This window comes from Crotalus tigris, unplaced genomic scaffold (genome assembly GCF_016545835.1).
Source record: "Crotalus tigris isolate CLP2741 ecotype Arizona unplaced genomic scaffold, ASM1654583v1 scf7180000018940.2059657, whole genome shotgun sequence".
Taxonomy (NCBI): domain Eukaryota; kingdom Metazoa; phylum Chordata; class Lepidosauria; order Squamata; family Viperidae; genus Crotalus; species Crotalus tigris.
In genome coordinates, this window is record NW_024097284.1 from 1,184,606 (window position 1) to 1,204,135 (window position 19,530).

The 19,530-nt window shown below is 39.6% G+C and overlaps 1 protein-coding gene across 2 annotated transcripts in view; it reads left to right on the plus strand.

The window, feature by feature from the left end:
* The window catches only part of GPR158 (G protein-coupled receptor 158), a 176,377-nt gene that overhangs the window by 121,386 nt on the left and 35,461 nt on the right, over nt 1–19,530 (plus strand). For both annotated transcript variants that reach the window (XR_005558465.1, XM_039357716.1), the window contains exon 5: nt 6,266–6,334. Coding sequence is in view for 1 of the 2 variants with exons in the window: in XM_039357716.1 (XP_039213650.1) it covers nt 6,266–6,334 (69 nt within the window). In the remaining variant the exon portion in view is untranslated. The remainder of the gene's footprint in view (nt 1–6,265; nt 6,335–19,530) is intronic.

Here is a 19,530-nt window from a genome sequence, read left to right on the forward strand (position 1 = left end):
ATGACAGTTCCCAAATTCAGAAAGTCCTAACTCTGACAAGATTTAACACAGGCACCCCCAGATGACCTTGAGGAGAAAGTAAAGAACATCCCATTTAAGACTTTCTCCCTTGGATGAACAAGTCCTGAAATACTCATCCACAATTCTTTTATAATGCTCCTATTAGATCAGTGGTTCTCAACCTGTGGGTCGGGACCCCATTTGGGGTCGAATGACCATTTCACAGGGGTCGCCAAACAATGCAGTCTGCCATTTTTTCCCCCTTTTCCTTAGCTGTGCTACTCCCTTTTATTCTATTGGCTTTTGAAAGCCAATAGAATAGACTCTCTTGAATAGAGTCTAATTCTATTGGCTTTCAAAAGCCAATAGGAATTGTCCAGGCTGTCTCTGCCCTGCTGAGCCCGCCAAAAGTCCCATTCTGCAAACGGTGCTGCACCAGTTGAGTAGTCCTCGACTTACGACCGGTTGAGTAGTTCTCGACTTACGACTGGTTGGGGGTCGCGGCATTAAAAAGGTTGAGAACCACTGTAATGCTTGGTTTCAGTTAATAATGCTCCATCTCCTCAGGTTTACATGCCATCCAGACGTATTGTATTTACATTGACTTTATCTGATCAGTATGATCTTATTTCTCTTCATGTCATTAAGTTTTTGTTTTACTATTTGTAAAACACATCACACCCTGAGCATACCAGTTCACCATTATTGGGTTTTACCGTGGTTTTTATTTGCTGTGTCACCCTTCATTTTCTTTCTGCTTCTGAGCTGATAAGTATTTGTCTTGTTTTCTTTAAAATTAATACTGTCTGTTTATTCTTGAGTGTACCAATTTTCATAGACTTTAAGAAAAGAATAGGTTTAGAAGTTTCTTCTAAGAACAACTTCAGAGAAATTCTCACAAGCATAGGGGTATTACATTTATTCAATTACAACCAGACAATTATCTCTCCAGCTATCCTGAGCCTGTCTGGCTATAGCATTTCAGTTTAAATCCAAAAGATTCTTGAAAAGAAGTCCTTCTAACTTCTCAGTAGTTACTGAGCACTAGGCAGAATCCTTTGTTGGGGAATATTCAAAGAAGAATCTCCTCTTTTTCCTTGAAGAGATTCAAAGAATTCACCCATCCAATTTTTCTGCCCACACATTTGGTACATTATTTGCAAAGATCCTGCAAAGCAGAGACATCTTCGGAAAAGTGAAATCCAGAATGGCAATACTGATCATTTTGTTCTGTCTGCCAACTTGAATTTTTTGACAACCCACTCCCCACCCAAGGATGCCTTTGCTGCAAAAGTAATAAAGGCAAATTATACCTGGAAACCAGATCTATATACATTAGATTTTTATTGCTTTCCCTTCCTTGTTTTCTGATGTCTGAAAGGCAGAAACTAATACAAAATAGTGCTATCTACTGATATTTAGAATGTGTTTGTGTAAGCTATTTGAGGGAGTCCAGGTGAGAAAACAGACTCCTGAACTCTAGCTAGAACTATACTTTATTTACAGCTCAAGTAAAAGAATTTTGAAAGCCTAAGTTTTTCCTTCCCTCCCTCCTTTTTATATCTAATGTAGTGTTCCTCAACCTGGCTGGGGAGTTCTGGGAGTTAAAAGTCCAGGCACATTAAACTTAGCAGGATTGAATAACACTGTTCTAATGAATTAGAAAGGCATGATTATTGTCCTTTTTCTTACACTTTCACTTTGTCCCAAGCTTAAAATAAGCTTTTCCTCATCTATTCCCTTGCTTCTCCAATGTCATCTCCTTGGCCTTCTCCAATCTGAGATCAATATCCTCAGCGCTGATTTTTCCATAACAATACATACATTTGAACCATTAAAATATTTATGCCAATCTATTCCTAACTGCATTATTATATGTATAGTGCATGTACAGTCCTTAATGGTCTTTTTCTAGCATATGTGTAACCATTTGTTAAGACAGTATGGAAATATTTTGACAATTCTGACAAGCTTCATTGCACTGATGAAGCTGCTTGGTTTGTCAGCCTTTGGGAAATGGCAATGCCCAAAGACAGCTGCAGCATTTCAACAAAGATATATTTAATGATTCTCCTGGGTGGAAGAAATGCAGATTTCTTCCTAGCACAAGAAGCTGTTAAGCAGTCCCAGCAGAAATAACTGGCTTACAACATGAGTGCAATAACCCTTTGGGAATAACCATTCTGTTTCTATTTCTCCTCCATCACCATTGCTTTCTACACTGAATTAACCAATGCTGTTTGCCCTGACGATGTAGGATAAGGCAGCAGCGCAAGATAAACCATAGAAATAGTTTCTTATGTTGACAATTCAGCACTCCGTATCTCAAAATGCCAGTATCTGTGAATTGCAAATTAGTCAACTCTGTAAGCCAAAATGGTGGAAAGAATTAAAGGATATGCCAGAGAGGAAATTGTACATCCTAAAGCAATCTTTCCATTTAGTTTATTCATGATATTTTTTTCAATAAAGCAAGGTAATCACTTATTGAAAATGGATCTACATTTATAGTTGCAGTACTTGCATTATGGCAGCACCCTCTGAATGCATATGTCATCGTTCAAATTTCTTCAGTGAAAAAAATGGATCTTTGCTCCTAAATGGCTCTAAAATGCAGCATGCACTGCTATAAAAGAGTCCCTCAGTTATAAGTGTATAAACTCATGCAGTAGCTATTATTAATCACACAAATGTTATTTGGGTTGATAATTTTTCTGGATTGACAGAATCTTCACTCATGGGGCTGGTGTATTTTGGAAAGGGGATGTTTCCCTGCAATGTATATTACATATAATAATATCATCAGCATTAATATTTATTGTCTAGTCAACTTTTGTACAAGAACTTTCACTTATATTGACTATGAAAGTCCAACCAAAAATGATATTCTAATATGCTGGTCAAAAATTGTAATAGAGTTTGCCTAACTTTGTTCTAAAATGATTCATAGTCCAATGGACTATTTATTTCTCTGTTTGCTTATTTGATTTCTATTTTTTGTTTTTTCAACAGTCACTGTGGCTTAGAGCAGTGGTTCTCAACTTTTCTAATGCCGTGATCCCATAATATAGTTCCCCATGTTATGGTGACCCCAAGGGCGTGGTCAAGTGGGTGTGGCCACCATGTTGTGGTGACCCCCAACCATAAAATTATTTTAGTTTCTATTTCATAACTGTAATTGTGCTACTGTTCTGAATCGCAAATCCTGATGGTCTCATCCCTTTTTGATCTGAAAGCCACAATACTGGCCTCTGTCTCTGATGGCATTTCCCAAGACTGAGCTGGTGTGCTATTTATTTGTTTAGTTATATTATTTGTGTCACACATCAGTTTGTATCATAGCTTTATTATTTTTACAAATAATTCAAGACAGTGAACATATCGAATATACCTTCCTCCTTCTATTTCCCCCACAATAACCACTCTGTGAGGCAGATTGGGCTGAGAGAGAGAGTGACTGGCCCAAAGATACCGAGCTAGCTTTCATGGCTGAGGCTGGACTTGAACTGAAAGTCTCCTACTTTCTAGCTGGGTGCATTAACCATTAGACCAAACTGGGGTTTTTCTAGCCCAGTGGTTCTCAACCTTTTTAATGCCGTGACCCCCAACTGGTCGTAAGCTGAGGACTAAACCAGTCGTAAGTCAAGGACTAAACCGGTTGTAAGTCGAGGACTACCTAACCGGTCATAAGTCAAGGACTTTCCCTGCCAGGAGCACCACGCATGCGTGGTGCCGCCCCCTGCACCGGCCGAGACGCAGCAGGCAAGTGGCAGAGATGGAGCAGGCCGACCACCGGCTGGGCCACCAGCTGGCCCAGCCCAAGGGAGGTAAGGCACCCGCCGGAAAAGGAGGAAAAATGGCAGACAGCTTTGCTTGGTGACCCCCGTGAAATGGTCGATCGACCCCAAATGGGATCCCGACCCATAGGTTGAGAACCGCTGGCTTAGAGTGATTTAAAATGCAAAACATGGACCAAAACAATATTGCAGGTTCCAATCTGGGTCAAAGAAGTTTTGTCTTCTGAGCGGCTGCTAGAGAGAAGTTCCCTGAGGATGAAGGCTCCAGCAGGGGTCCAAAAGCTTGGAAGAGAAAACTTCTGGTCCTGGTAACCGACCCAGATTGGATCCTGCAACATTATCCTGGGACACATATATTTGCCTTCATTCGGCAAAACAACATTGGTAAATCAAGATTGGGGTTAAAATTAAATACTAAAAAAAATTAATCAGGAAAATCCTGGCAGAAAGTATGTGCTTTAACATCTTCTTAAATATTGAGAAGCCAAAAGTACTTCCTGAATGTGCATTCAGTAGTCTGGAAGCCACGCAGGAGAAGATCCTTGTGGAAGATGGGCACCTCTTGGCATCAGGAGATCTTCAGAAGGGCTTTTTCTGAGGAAAAACCTGAGGAAGTTTATAGTGGGAGCAATTCTTCAGATTGTCAGGCCAGGAGCCATTAAATGTTTGAAAAGCAATATCAAACCCAGGAAGCACTTGGAAGCTAGTTTAGATATTTCAGTACAAACACCATTTCTGAACCTTCCATTGTTCAACTAGGTAGCCATTACAATTTTAATCAACTGTAGCTTCCAGGCACTTTTTAAACATAGCCCTATGTACCATTCATTAGGTGAGTCAAAGGAAGTTGTAACTAAGGTATAGATAATTGCAGGGCCATATTAAGACCAACTGATGCCCTAAGTATAACCCAGAAAGGGTGCCCCTTGGCAGAAGTGAATTTCTAACACCATGAAATGGGAACAAATGTGATATTTGTTGATACCATCAAACCTTTTAAACTTTAGTCATTCATCATGCCAAAAGCATTTTTTTACAATGCAGATCCAAGTTGAATAAATCAAGGAAGGACAATTACAAAAAATCAAGTAAAAGTCAAGTGTGGTAGTGAAAGAGTCAAGGGGAAATAGGTAGGGGGAAAATTATGTGGTGTCCCTCTTTCCTTGATGCCCTCAGCATATGCTTATGTTGCTTAATGGTTAATACAGGACTGTATAATTATTGCTGGAAATAGTAGTGTAACACACTAATGTAATTGTGCAGATATACTCCTTCCTATGACTGTTTTTTGCTAATATAGTGGCAGGTGGAGATTAAGAATCACTCCAAACTGCAAACATGATCCTCATGGAAAAATATGCTCCCATGTAAAGCAGGACTCGGCCTAATTCCAGGGGCCAATTTTTCCTTACCAACAGCACCTCCACATTGTCTGGATTACTTTCACCCTTTCCCCCCCTCCCTCAACCATCTCATTATTGAAATTGCACAATATTCAGGAATACTGATTGCTTCCTTGCACTTACAAGCTGAGGAGCAGAAGAGCAGAGTGTCACCAGCATCTGGATAACTCTCCTTTCCAAAGTTCCAGATGGCCTCTCTCAGTAGTTTGATGTTAATGTCCAATTGTATTTACTGTCTGATAGTTAATGTGTTATTTATATGATTAGTATAGTAGGATGTTGAAACAATAGAAAGGTAATCAAGTTGCTTTAAAAGCTCTGCTTAAACTCAGCAAGTTCTGTCATGTCAATTAAGAATCTTTAATTGTACCAAATGTTAATGAGATAATTAATGTGTTGTGTGTAGGATTAAAATAATCAGAAGATATTCAAGTTGGCATGGAAAATAAAACTCAAGCACATATGCAATGCAAATTTCAAGAATACTTCTAAAGTATACTGAATGTAGCATTATAGTTCCTAATCAGAAGAGTGGGATATGTCCTGGAAAAACAACATTTCTTCTAGTATAATGATGTTAATTACAGAAATTCAGGCAATAGAGAATGCATAATCCATATTGACTTTGAATGGTTTGGGGAGAAATTGTTACTTCTGCATCATTTCAAATTGTAGATGTGATGTCTAACTGAGTAGACTCTGAGCATTAATTAGGAAAACTACTTCAAATGGAATCCATCAGTTTATGCTGGATTTTATTGCCAAGATATTAATATAGTTATTGCTATAAGCATAAACAAATTAAAGAGAAAATAAGTCCCAGAGTGAGGAACTTAGTTATAAGCAAACAGAGTGCATCTGAAAGTAGTTTACATCTCAATACTCACTGTCTCGATTAATTGAAATGTAAATTGGATTGCATGATAGGTGCCAAAAATTATAAAATATAATGAATATGTAGAGTGGTCTATCAGTATAATATCTGGATTATAGACATTTGGATTTATCTAATTTAAATACAGAAAGTAAAGCTTTAAATTCTTGTGTGTGCTTTCTTTGTTCTAGAGCATCAGGGCATCAGGACTTATTCTGCTGGAGACTATCCTATTTGGATCACTGCTTCTTTATTTTCCGGTGAGTTGTGCTATTATTTCATTTATTTGTTTAAAATATTTATAGCACCACACAAGAAAGCATTATGGCAAGTGACAATCCGTTGGAAAACAACAACAACAATTAAAGCAATATAAACTGAATTTATTTTCATAGCATTTTATTTCTTCCTCTTTTATATTCTATTCTTAAAATGTAAAAGACAGGACATTAAGCTATACCTCTAACTCACTACTTATCCTTCCAATATTTCACAGATGAAAATTTGAAACATTTTTATTCACTTATCTTCTCACTCCCCCAAAAAATGCTGTCTCGGTATTTCTCCTTCATATAATATTGAAAGCTTCTGTATCTTCTCTGAGTTTCTAACCCCATTAACCCAGCACAATAATTCCTTCTGGAATAACTGACTTTGTACTGGTTCTGAAGAACAGAGCCCTATTACTAAATGAGACAATGGCAAATATTTTTTAAACAAAAAAATATTATTAGGGATAAGGCAAATCCTTGCAATACAGAGAAGTTGGCACATCTGGGAATGCCATTCAGCATCCCCAAAAGCATCTATCTACCCTGTACCATCATGATCATTTGATAACAACTTCATTTGAAATTTATATAAACAGTATGGATATGATGCCCCAAAATATGATGATAACTTTGAAATAGTTCTCTAGAATGATTGTATAAACATTTCATTGGAGTCCTGAATTCAGATGGCCTGATATTTAGAACACAGTAGTTCTGCTTAGAAATTGTTGAAAATATTCATAGCTCGGATTGTAGGGGTCTGTTCTCTCAGCTTGCTCTTTAGCTCTTGGACATTTTGTTACCAAACTAGTAATATCTTCAGTGGGTTTTGGAGTGAAGTGTCTTATTTGTTTGTCCTGGATAGTCGGTTGGTCTTGTGACTGGTTGAATCATAAGACTGATTGTGATTTTGTGACTTTGTGACTTCTGATTGGTTGCTATGAAGTGCAGATTTCAACTGATAAGGGGCTGGTTGGTTCTGTTATTGGTTGATGATTCGGATGGTGCATTTCCTTATTGGTTTGTATGCTAGTTCTAAATCAATGTAATGCAGTGACAAGACCAATAGACCACCTGAATACCCCACTGAAAATATTACCTAGTTTGGTAATGAAACATTCAGGGGCTACAAAGAAAAAAATCTTGGAAATCTTATGGGATTTCTGTTCTTGTGCAGGAATCCATGAGGTTTGGAATGATGATTGGGGCAATTTTAGGCATTGATTAAAATCCATAATGGATCCCTGGCATATTTATCTGCAAATAGGGCAAGAAACCCATCATAACAGCATGATACAAATTTCATACCTTTTTTCTTGTAACATCTTGATGCAAGCACAAAGAAGTCAAGTATGCAACACTTGCTTTGGAATTTTGGTTTCAGCAGAGTTAGGCATGGATGACTATGGTTCTTGGAGCCTTAAAATATTAATAATTTTTCAAGTGTAGATACTTTTCTTTGAGAAAAACTAGAAATATTTAGGGTAAAATAAAGTTTTCTCATAATAGAAATGAAATTTTCTTCTCTTTGAACTTTCTCTGTCCCATCTTCTTCTCCAGCATTGGGAATTTTGATATTTCTGCTATCATTTACGATTAACCACTAATTAACATGTTTGTTAATAATGCTCTAGAATGTTTGTTTGTTTATTAAATTTATTTGCCATTCATCTTGTTTCAAAGTGATTCTGGATAACTTACAACATAAAAAACATAAAACCATGAGATAAATATTTTTAAAATGATAAAAATGGAATTACAATTAAGATAAAACTACAGTTAAAAGATGGGGAGGAGGGAGCTGGATGCACAGTGGGGAGTTGGATTGCTTCTTAATTCATCAACTATCTCCAGTGTGATGCTCCCCCATTGGGGCCCCAAGCCATCTGGCAGAAGCAGGTCAAGTTGAATATTTACACAAATAATGGTTAAAATTCACCACATGTATAGCTTAGTATAACAGTAAATTATGCTTAATCAAAAATAAAAATCCAAGTTTTCAATCTTATCTTGATTATTCCAAATAAGGAAATACAGAAAATGGATAGTTCTATAAAGAGGTGGCGCAGCAGTTAGAGTGCAGTACTGCAGGCCACTTTAGCTGACTGCATTCAGCAAGTCAGCGGTTCAAATCTCACGGGCTCAAGGTTGACTCAGCCTTCCATCCTTCCGGGGTAGGTAAAATGAGGACCCAGATTGTTAGGGGCAATGTAAATATATGTATACATTGCTTACTGGTGTACACTGCTTAGAGAGTGCTTGCACTTAAAGCGGTATATAAGTCTCATAAATAAATAAATAAATAAACTTGCTGTGCAACAGCTATGAAAAAAGCAATTTCATGCTAGAGATCATTAGGAAGATACTGAAAATAAAATGGCCAATATTGTAATACCCTTATTCAATTCTGTGGTGCGTCTCCATCTGGAGCACTGAATGTAATTCTGGTTGCCACATTTGAAAAAAACTCTAACAGACCTAAAACAAGGACAAAAGAGAGAAATCTACATTACCCTGGGCCTTGAACATCTTTGTTATTGAAAAAATAAAAGCATGTATGGTACATAGAAAATGGATAAAATTATGCATTCTCTCTCTCTCTCTCTCTCTCTCTCTCTCTCTCTCTCTCTCTCTCTCCCTTCCTCCACTGCCTCCCCCTCTCCTTCCCTCCTTCCCTCTTTCTCCAACATTAACCTAATTGGAAGCAAATTTGGGGCATCCAAAAATATTTGTTCATAAAATTCATAGAATTCATTCTACACAGTGTTGGTGGCCATTATCTTACAGGGCTTAAAAAAAAGGACAGGATATATTCATGGAAAACAGATCTGTCAATTGTGGCCTGGAGACTCAAAGTTATCTTCAGGTTGGGAGTAGTTTCCATTCCAGGAAAATAATTTTGTGTCAGGAATATGTCTCTACCACCTGCCTGTAAATACTCCAGAAGCATCTAATTGGCCACTGTGAGAAACAAAAGGTTGATCTAAGAAGGCTCTTGATATGATTCATATTTTCATGCTTTTAAATGAGAGAGTAAGAGCCTCATTAGATTTTAGGTTCTTTCCAGCCATGGTAAATCCTACTTTATTTATACTCAAGGAATGTCAAGGAAATGTGTGTAAGCTGAAATTTTCTATGGCTCTCCCTACCTTTATTATAAAACAAGAAAACTGTCTGCATTTCTTCTTTCCGAAATTAAGCAGCATGTATAGTGAGCTGATTTATAGGGGGGGGGAAGGTTATTTTTATTGTATGTGGGTACACTGTGAAAGAATGCAGGAAAGAAGGGTAGTTGTTTTGGCTGGAACACCTACTTTTAAAGAACAGATGGTTTTTCTGGAACATGTAAATGAAAGATGTCACTAAACACCTTAGCTTATTTCTGGCATCATATGGTTCTGAGAATCATATGGTTCTGAGCAGCATATAAACAAGATGACAAACAAAGGGAACTGCTGATAGATTGCAGAGGCTGAGAAGAAACTCATAGACAGTTCGTGGCATATCAAAACTATGAGAAAAAATTATGTGTGGAGATATGCAGCTTCTGTTAGTTTGAGGGCTGCTTTCCAAAAGTAGGGCAAGTTAGGAGTCATTTGGGGAGACGTTTTCTGTAGTTTTCTAGTGTTTTCTGGTGTTTTCTGTAGGAGGCCACAGAAAAGATGCTGGTAGCCAACATTTGGCCTCAGGTCATACTTTCTGCTATTTGTTGATGCTTTTTCTCAGCGTATATCAAAGGGAAGATTATAAGTAGGAATTTTGGCTCTGGTATTACAGAAATACAATATCTTTCCTTGAAATAATCTCCTAGCATCAATGTTGTTGCTATTGTTTTTTACCTCATGCCAGTTGGTGTGGGAGGTGGGTTTCAATTTCACTGTACTGTAATTTCACTGTACTCTTTAAAAGCAAAAGGGATGCAGGTTATTTGAACCAGCTCCATATTACTAAGGGTAATGTCTTGTAGGGGGGCTGATGGTGGGGGGATGTTTTTAATTTCCGGTCCATTTTTCTGTCTTCCAAAGATTTCAGGGAAACCTCTGTATTTTAAAGAACTCATCTTTTCAAGCTCTTTTCTGTTGAACTATAAACCTCTATAGGCAGCAATCTGGGGGGGGGGGTAAAATTGTATTGCTAAGTAGAATAGACTATTGACTGATTGGGCTGCCAAATACCAATTCTTTATTCATTTATCAACAAGAAAGGATTTTATAATATCTAAAAGATTGTAATTCGGGTTAGAACTTCTACCAATCTTTTACATTAGACTAATATAGTTGGAAAGACAACTTTGGTTATAAATCTATATTAGGAAATATCTGGAAGGAAGGAAGAGATATATGCAGATCTACTCAAGTATAATCACATACAAATGTGCTGATGCTACACTCTTCTATTAGACAACTTTGTTTTCATCCTTTTGCTTGAAATAAGTATTTGCTGTTGTCATCTAAGGTTTATACATTCATTTATAAAACTTTTTTTGTTAATATATATGAGATTTATGTGCAAAACATTTTATATTCCATCTTTCTGTCTGTTTCCAGTTTCAGTTTGCATAATGACAATTTCTCCTACCTAGTACTCTGTAAATATGTTGAACTGTGTTCCAATAGTCTCCCAATAAAGGGTGGTTTTGGCCCATCATAAGACTGGGATTTTCATTAGCTTGCCATGGCTCTTTTCATGTCCCTATTTCAAAAGAGACTCAAAAATTTACTTCCAGCATGCTCCTAAATACTTCCAGTATCTGCTAGTAGAAAATTTCAGTGGTCTTGCAACCTATAGCCTCCCAGGAAATTTGGCCTCTCTGCAAATGAGAAGACCTGAGTTTTCCATATATCATCTGGTATTTTTCATGAACATGTAAGGCAACTGAATGGTTAGCTGGAATTTTTGAAGCATCTAAGCAACATATTATAAATATACTTTAGACCAATCTTTAGAATCTCTAGAACCAAAATCAATCATAAATCCCAAGAAAAAAAATCAAAAAATGAGGTAGGCAGTGATGAGAAAAAAGAAAAACTCAAATAATCAGGAGATGCAGGAAACATGCCCATGGATAGCATAAAAGTCCTAAATACTTATATACAAATGCTCAAAGCTTGGGGAACAAACTGGGCAAATAGAAGCAATAGTACACGAGGGAAGATATGCCCTAGTTGGCATTACCGAAACCTGGTGGGATGAAACCCATGAATGGAATGGACTGATGGATGGATACAAATTGTTCAAAAGAAACAGGTTTACAAAAAAAGGAGGAGTTACACTATATGTAAGACAATGCTACACATCTACAGAAATGCACATGATCAAAGATAAAATCTCTCCAGAATGTATATGGGTCAATATAAAAGAGAAAAAAGTGGCATTGCCATAGGCCACTCAACCAATCAGAACAAATAGATGAACTCTTTGCCAACCAGTTAACCAATGTATGTAGGAAGCATACCACAGTAGTAATGGGAGACTTCAACTATCCAGATATCAACTAGGAGACAAACTCTGCAGTGAGTGGGAGATCAAACAGATTCCTAACCAACTTAGCTGACAACTAGCAATAGAAAACAACCCAACCAGTGTCTTAAACTTCAAAAGAGCTGACTTTAATAAACTCAGAGAGAACCTAAGTAATATCCCATGGATGAAAATCCTAAAGGGGAAAATAACCCAAGAAACATGGGAAATCTGAAAAATGTGATCATAAAAGCCCAGACCAGCACAATACCCCTGAAAAAGAAAAACAAGAAAGTCAAGAATAAACCAACAAATATATCTCTTACAAACTGAAAGACAAAAAGAACAAATACAAAAAAAAGAAAGAGGGGCACATAACTAAGGCCAATTATCAGCAGACAGCCAGAACATGCAAAGATGACGTCAGGAAAGCCAAGGCTCAGAAAGAACAAAGACTTGCAACAGAAATCAAGGATAATTAAAAAAGTTTCTTCCAACATATTAGCAACAAGAAAAAAGTCAAGGAAACTGTAGGTCCACTAAAGAGAGAAGATGGCAAGAAAATAACAGGCAACAGGGAGAAAGCAGAGCTGCTTAACTCATACTTTGCATCAGTGTTCACACAAAAAGAAACTATAGCCCAACATACCAAAAAAACCACTGTAAAAGACAAACTAGAAACAAAAATTAAAATAAGCAAGAAAATGGTAAGAGCACACCTATCTGACCTTGATGAATATAAATCACTGGAACCCAACAGATTACATCTGAGAGTTCTTTATATACTACATCTGAGAGTTCTTTATATACTCCTCGAAGCACGAAGCTGAAAACACCAGCCTGAAGATGACAAATGGGACTTCGTCGAAACTTCGCCAAGACACTTCCAATTTTACGCGGGAGAAAACCCGAATAACCAAAGACCTATATATATAGACCTATATATATCTTAGCCACTTTAAACCCCTCCAATCCATACATGAAGCAAACTGACACCCTCCATGAAGAGGAGACACGACCACGAACGCGAAGCCAGAAAATAGCAAGGCAGCCCAAAATCTTAAACCCCTCTGCAACTCAGACTAACCTGAGCACAACCAAACGAACACTCCCCCAGCCAATCAGAGCACAGCCAAACCCCTAGCCAATCAGAGCACAGCCAAACCCCCAGCCAATCAGAGCACAGCCACGCCCCTAACCAATCAGAACACACCTCCACCCAATCAGAACACAGCCAAGCTCCCACCCAATCAGTTCATACCCCCACTGACAGTTAAAAGGAAGAAACAGCTAAGACCACACATTGCTCCTTGAAGCACGAAGCTGAAAACACCAGCCTGAAGATGACAAATGGGACTTCGTCGAAACGGTCGCCAAGGACACTTCAATTTTACGCGGAGAAAACCCGAACAACCAAAGACCTACATACAAACTACCCCCCCGCGAAAAACCTCAGGAAAACACAACACACACACACACACACACGCGCGCGACACACACACCCACACACACACACACACACACACACACACCACACACAAATATATATTATTATATATATATATATATATATATATATATATATATATATATACGATTAAAAAGGTTAAAAATATGAACCCTGGGAATATTCATAATGAAAATATAAAATGAGCACCAGGGTAGTAAAAACTATAAAAGTTTTTAATAAATTAAAACTATAAAAGTTTTAAAAAAGCGCCAAGCTTTCGCCGTCACCTGCCGGCATCCTCAGGGCTGGCGCGCCAGAGAATGAGAAGGTCTTTTATAGGCGTGTCGAGGTCTGCGCCCGGCTCCTCGATCTTGTTATCGGGCCTAATTGGTTCAGCCGTGTGCAATTAACCTGTGCTTCTTTTCTCTTTTTGGTTGCATTTTTATCCTCATCCGTCTCCAATTCTCCCAACTCTGGATTAGCTAGATGGCAATTGCAGTTATTTCGATTGCCTTTATATTCTAACCTCCCCTTAGGCTCAGGTGGTAGTGCACATTCCACATTCCTTTCTCCACCATATCTTGTCCAGTTGTTACTTTTAGGATCATATTCATTTCCGGTCTCAATACTTTCATTTTTAATGTGTCCGTCATCCTGATGATCTCGTAAGTTGCTACGGGTTCGGTGCAGCGTGGGGGGGTGTTCCGCACGGTGGAGGGATCGTCTCTTATTAGTTGTCATGCCCAGCTGTCCTGCGCGTGTCCTACTCCGGGTGCCCAGTCCAGGGGGTGTGTGCGCAGCAATCAAGCCGCAGCTGCATCCCTCCTGGTTGCAGCGCTCTTCCTCAGTTCTCCCCTTTTTTACATTATTAAGAGCATTCGCTTGTATTCCATGGGAGTCCTCAGGACCATCAGGTAGGGGGTGTGACGGCTCGATCTTCCGTAACCTGCCGCTCTCCGATCTTCCCTCCTCCTCTATAACGGTGTTCGAGGGTTCTTCGTCAACCACCCCCCGTGGTTTATCTTTATTAGAGCTAATCGCTCCGGCTGCATGAGGGGTTCTTCTCCTCCTTTCTGGATCAGCCGTGATATTTCTTTTGATGTGTGGGCGGGCCGTTGCGTTTGGCAATTCATCCGCACTTCCACCTGCCGTATCTTCTCTCGTCTCCTCTTTGCTGCCGGGGGGCCGGATCCTGGTTCTTATCACCCCCCTAATCCTCTGGGATTGCAGTAGTCTCACGGGGGTGGTCGAAGTATCTCGCGATTGCTTTCCTTCCTCCAAATTGCCCATGGTTTGTTGGATGGTTCGGGTGCTGCCCAAGTTGTTATTGGGCCGTCGGGGGTGTTGCCGCTGGTTATTGGCACTCCATGATCTTAAGGCCAAATAGGACGGACACAGGTCAATATGCCTATTAATGGATTTGCTGTCCGAGAGCCATGCCTCTCTAAGATGCTCTTAATAATGTAAAAAAGGGGAGAACTGAGGAAGAGCGCTGCAACCAGGAGGGATGCAGCTTGATTGCTGCGCACACACCCCCTGGATCGGGCACCCGGAGTAGGACACGCGTAGGACAGCTGGGCATGACAACTAATAAGAGACGATCCCTCCACCTTGCGGAACACCCCCCCCACGCTGCACCGAACCCGTAGCAACTTACGAGATCATCAGGATGACGGACACATTAAAAATGAAAGTATTGAGACCGGAAATGAATATGATCCTAAAAGTAACAACTGGACAAGATATGGTGGAGAAAGGAATGTGGAATGTGCACTACCACCTGAGCCTAAGGGGAGGTTAGAATATAAAGGCAACCGAAATAACTGCAATTGCCATCTAGCTAATCCGGAGTTGGGAGAATTGGAGACGGATGAGGATAAAAATGCAACCAAAAAGAGAAAAGAAGCACAGGTTAATTGCACACGGCTGAACCAATTAGGCCCGATAACAAGATCGAGGAGCCGGGGGCAGACCTCGACACGCCTATAAAAGACCTTCTCATTCTCTGGCGCGCCAGCCCTGAGGATGCCGGCAGGTGACGGCGAAAGCTTGGCGCTTTTTAAAACTTTTATAGTTTTAATTTATTAAAAACTTTTATAGTTTTTATTACCCTGGTGCTCATTTTATATTTTCAATATATATATATATATATATATATATATATATATATATATATATATATATATATATTCTGAGGTTTTCGCGGGTGTTTGTATGTAGGTCTTTGGCAAATGTTATGGGAAAGAAATAGAAAGTTAACTTTGGCTACCTCATATAAAGAGAATCTGTACAAAATGTTTTACAGGTGGCATTTCTCCACAACAAGATTGGCAATGTTGGACGTGCAAGAAAATGTTAGGTACTTATTATCATATGTAGTGGACTTATTCCAAAGCCAAAGAATTTTGGCAGCTAATAAAGACTTAGGTGGAGGAAATGTTGGGGCTGAAGATAGATTCCAGACCAGAATTGTTTTTACTGGGAATAATAGATGGGAAGTTTAACAAAGGAGAGACATATCTAGTGTTGCATATCATAACAGCAGCAAGGTTGGTGTATGCCCAGAATTGGAAAAACGGAAACTCCCCGCTGGAGAGTGAACTAATTAGAAAATTTTTGATATGTATAGAGATGAATAGATTATCCTTAGAAATTAAAGATAAGGATGAAACAGAAGTTTGGGATAAGATGTACTATTGGTTAGACTCGAGGAAAAAAAGTCACAACAGAGAAAGCTCATTTAGAAGAGAGAAAGTGTAGATTTCCAACCTCAAAGTGAGCGTAAGATAAAGATCAGAAACAATATGAAATAAGAATGGAAATGAAAGTTATGTTATAAATAGACGTAAATATGTATGTAAATATATAAATATGTAAATAGTATAAATGTAATATGTAAATGGTATAAAAGATTAATGACTAGGAAGAGATATGGTACAGTATATGGTATATGGTATAGTATGTATGGAAAATAATAGCCAGAAAAGTCACACGGTGTTCAACCTGTTTTTAAATGTTTACTTTAGATAGATAGATAGATAGATAGATAGATAGATAGATAGATAGATAGATAGATAGATAGATAAACATAGACATATATATATATATACACATACACACACACACACACACACACACACACACACACACACACACACACACATATATATATATATCTTTGGCGACGTTTCGACGAAGTCCCATTCGTCATCTTCAGGCTGGTGTTTTCAGCTTCGTGCTTCAAGGAGCAATGTGTGGTGTTAGCTGTTTCTTCCTTTTAACTGCCAGTGGGGGTATGAACTGATTGGGTGGGAGCTTGGCTGTGTTCTGATTGGGTGGAGGTGTGTTCTGATTGGTTAGGGGCTTGGCTGTGCTCTGATTGGCTGGGAGCTTGGCTGTGCTCTGGTTGGCTGGGGGATTGGCTGTGCTCTGATTGGCTGGGGGGTTGGCTGTGCTCTGATTGGCTGGGGGAGTGTTCTGTTTGGGTGGGGGCTTTGTTGTGCTCAGGTTAGTCTGAGTTGCAGGGGGATTTAAAATGGTGGGCTGCCCCCCTGCAACTCAGACGCGGGAGAAAACCCGAACAACCAAAGACCTACATACAAACAACCGCGAAAACCTCAGAAAACACACACACACACACACACACACACACACACACACACACACACACACACACATATATATATATATATATATATATATTGATAGGTCTTTGGTTGTTCGGGTTTTCTCCCGCGTAAATTGGAAGTGTCTTGGCGACGTTTCGACGAAGTCCCATTCGTCATCTTCAGGCTGGTGTTTTCAGCTTCGTGCTTCGAGCAGCAATGTGTGGTCTTAGCTGTTTCTTCCTTTTAACTGCCATGGGGGTATGAACTGATTGGGTGGGAGCTTGGCTGTGTTCTGATTGGGTGGAGGAGTGTTCTGATTGGTTAGGGGCTTGGCTGTGCTCTGATTGGCTGGGGGGTTGGCTGTGCTCTGATTTCTGGGGGTTGGCGTTGCTCTGATTGGCTGGGGAGAGTTTTCTGTTTGGTTGTGCTCCAGGTTAGTCCTGAGTTGCAGAGGGGTTTAAGGATTTTGGCTTGCCTTGCTATTTTTTTGCTTCGCATGTTTGTGGTCGTGCCTCATTTTCATGGAGGGTGTCAGTTTGCTTCATGTACGGATTGGAGGGGTTTAAAGTGGCTAATGATGCAGCTGTGGTCTGGCTTCTGGTTTGTGGTCGTGCCTCATCATCAGTGTGGCTTTGGGTTTGCTTTTTGCATGGATGTGTGGTGGTGACATCCTGTGTGGTTTTTGTGAGTGTAGGTCTGGTATCATTTTTTGTGTTAGGGAGTCGTTTGTCAATAAGGGCGGGTTTCCAAATGGCTGGTAGGCGGGAGGTATCATCTCGCTTGTTCATGCTGTGTGGGCGTTTTTCTATCTCGATGGCTTCTCTGATTATTCTGTTATTAAAATGTTCACTTTTGGCAATGGTTCTGGTATTTTTAAAGTCAATTTCATGTCCTGTGGCTTTAAGGTGTTGGACCAGGGAAGATGTTGGTTCCTCTTTTTTTTGACTGAGTTCTTATGTTCTTCAATGCGTGCACTTATTCTTCTGTTGGTTTGTCCGATGTATGTGGTGGGACAAGTGGTGCATGGGATTTCGTATACTCCTTGATTTTCTAATTCAATTTTATCTTTGGGGTTTCTAAGGATGGTGGATATTTTTCTGTTTGTGCAGAATGCTGTTTTGATGTTGTGTTTATGGAGGATCTTACTGATTCTGTCTGTGGTGCCTTTTATGTATGGGAGGAGGCTTTGCCGTTTTCTTGTTCTTTGTCTTGGATTTTAGTGGGGGTTTCTTTTTGGATTAGGTTTGTAATCTTATTTCTTGGATCCATTGGATGTTAGTACATTGGGTGAGAGTGTGTAGTTCGGGTTTTAGGTGTTGTTCGTCAGCTAAGCGTTTTGTTCTGGAGATGAGTGTCTTGGCTACAGAGTTGATCTGTGCTGGGTGGTGTGTGAGAGAGCGTGCAGATAGCGGTTTGTGTGTGTTTTCTTCTGGTAGATGGTGTGTCCTAGGGAGCCATTGGATTTCTTGTAGACTAAGACATCCAGGAAGGGAAGTTGGTTGTTAGCTTCTGTTTCCATGGTGAACTGTATTTTGGGGTGTATGCTGTTGAGGTGTGTGAGGAAGTTGTCCAGTTTTTCTTTCCCATGTGGCCAGATTATGAAGGTGTCGTTTACGTATCTGAGCCAGAGTTTGGGTTTGTGATCCGATTTTTCTAGAGCTTGGGTTTCAAAGTGTTCCATGTAGAGGTTTGCAATGACAGGTGAGAGGGGTGATCCCATGGGTGCTCCTTCTGTTTGTTTGTATTTTTGTCCATTATAGATGAAGTATGTGTTGGATAGGCAGTGGTTGGTCAGATCTAAGATGTGTTTGGGAGGGTTATATTTGTTTTGGATAGCTGTCAAGGCTTCTTTGATAGGCACTTGGGTGAAGAGGGATATGACATCGAAGCTCACGAGTAGGTCGCTGGGCTGTAAGTTTTGTTTCTTTATGATCTCTATAAACTGGAATGAGTTTTTTACGTGTGAGGTGATGGATTCTGCATAGGGCTGTAGTTGTTTGGCGAGAAATTTGGCTAGGTTTTGTAGAGGTGAGCCTATGGAGCTGACTATAGGTCTGAGTGGGGTTCCTTCTTTGTGTATCTTGGGGAGACCATAGAGTTTGGGGCATCTGGATGATTTCTCTCTGGGAATGATTCTTTGCTGGATCTCTTCGCTAATGGGGGAGGCTTTTATTTGGATCTGGTGGTTTTTTCCAGGTAGGTGGTGGGATCTGTATTTAGGGGTTTGTATGTGGAGTCTTGGAGTAGAAAATTAGAAAATCAAGGAGTATACGAAATCCCATGCACCACTTATCCCACCACATACATCGGACAAACCAACAGAAGAATAAGTGTACGCATTGAAGAACATAAGAACTCAGTCAAAAAAGAGGAACCAACATCTTCCCTGGTCCAACACCTTAAAGCCACAGGACACGAAATTGACTTTAAAAATACCAGAACCATTGCCAAAAGTGAACATTTTAATAACAGAATAATCAGAGAAGCCATCGAGATAAAAAAACGCCCACACAGCATGAACAAGCGAGATGATACCTCCCGCTTACCAGCCATTTGGAAACCCGCCCTTATTGACAAATGACTCCCTAACACAAAAAATGATACCAGACCTACACTCACAAAAACCACACAGGATGTCACCACCACACATCCATGCAAAAAGCAAA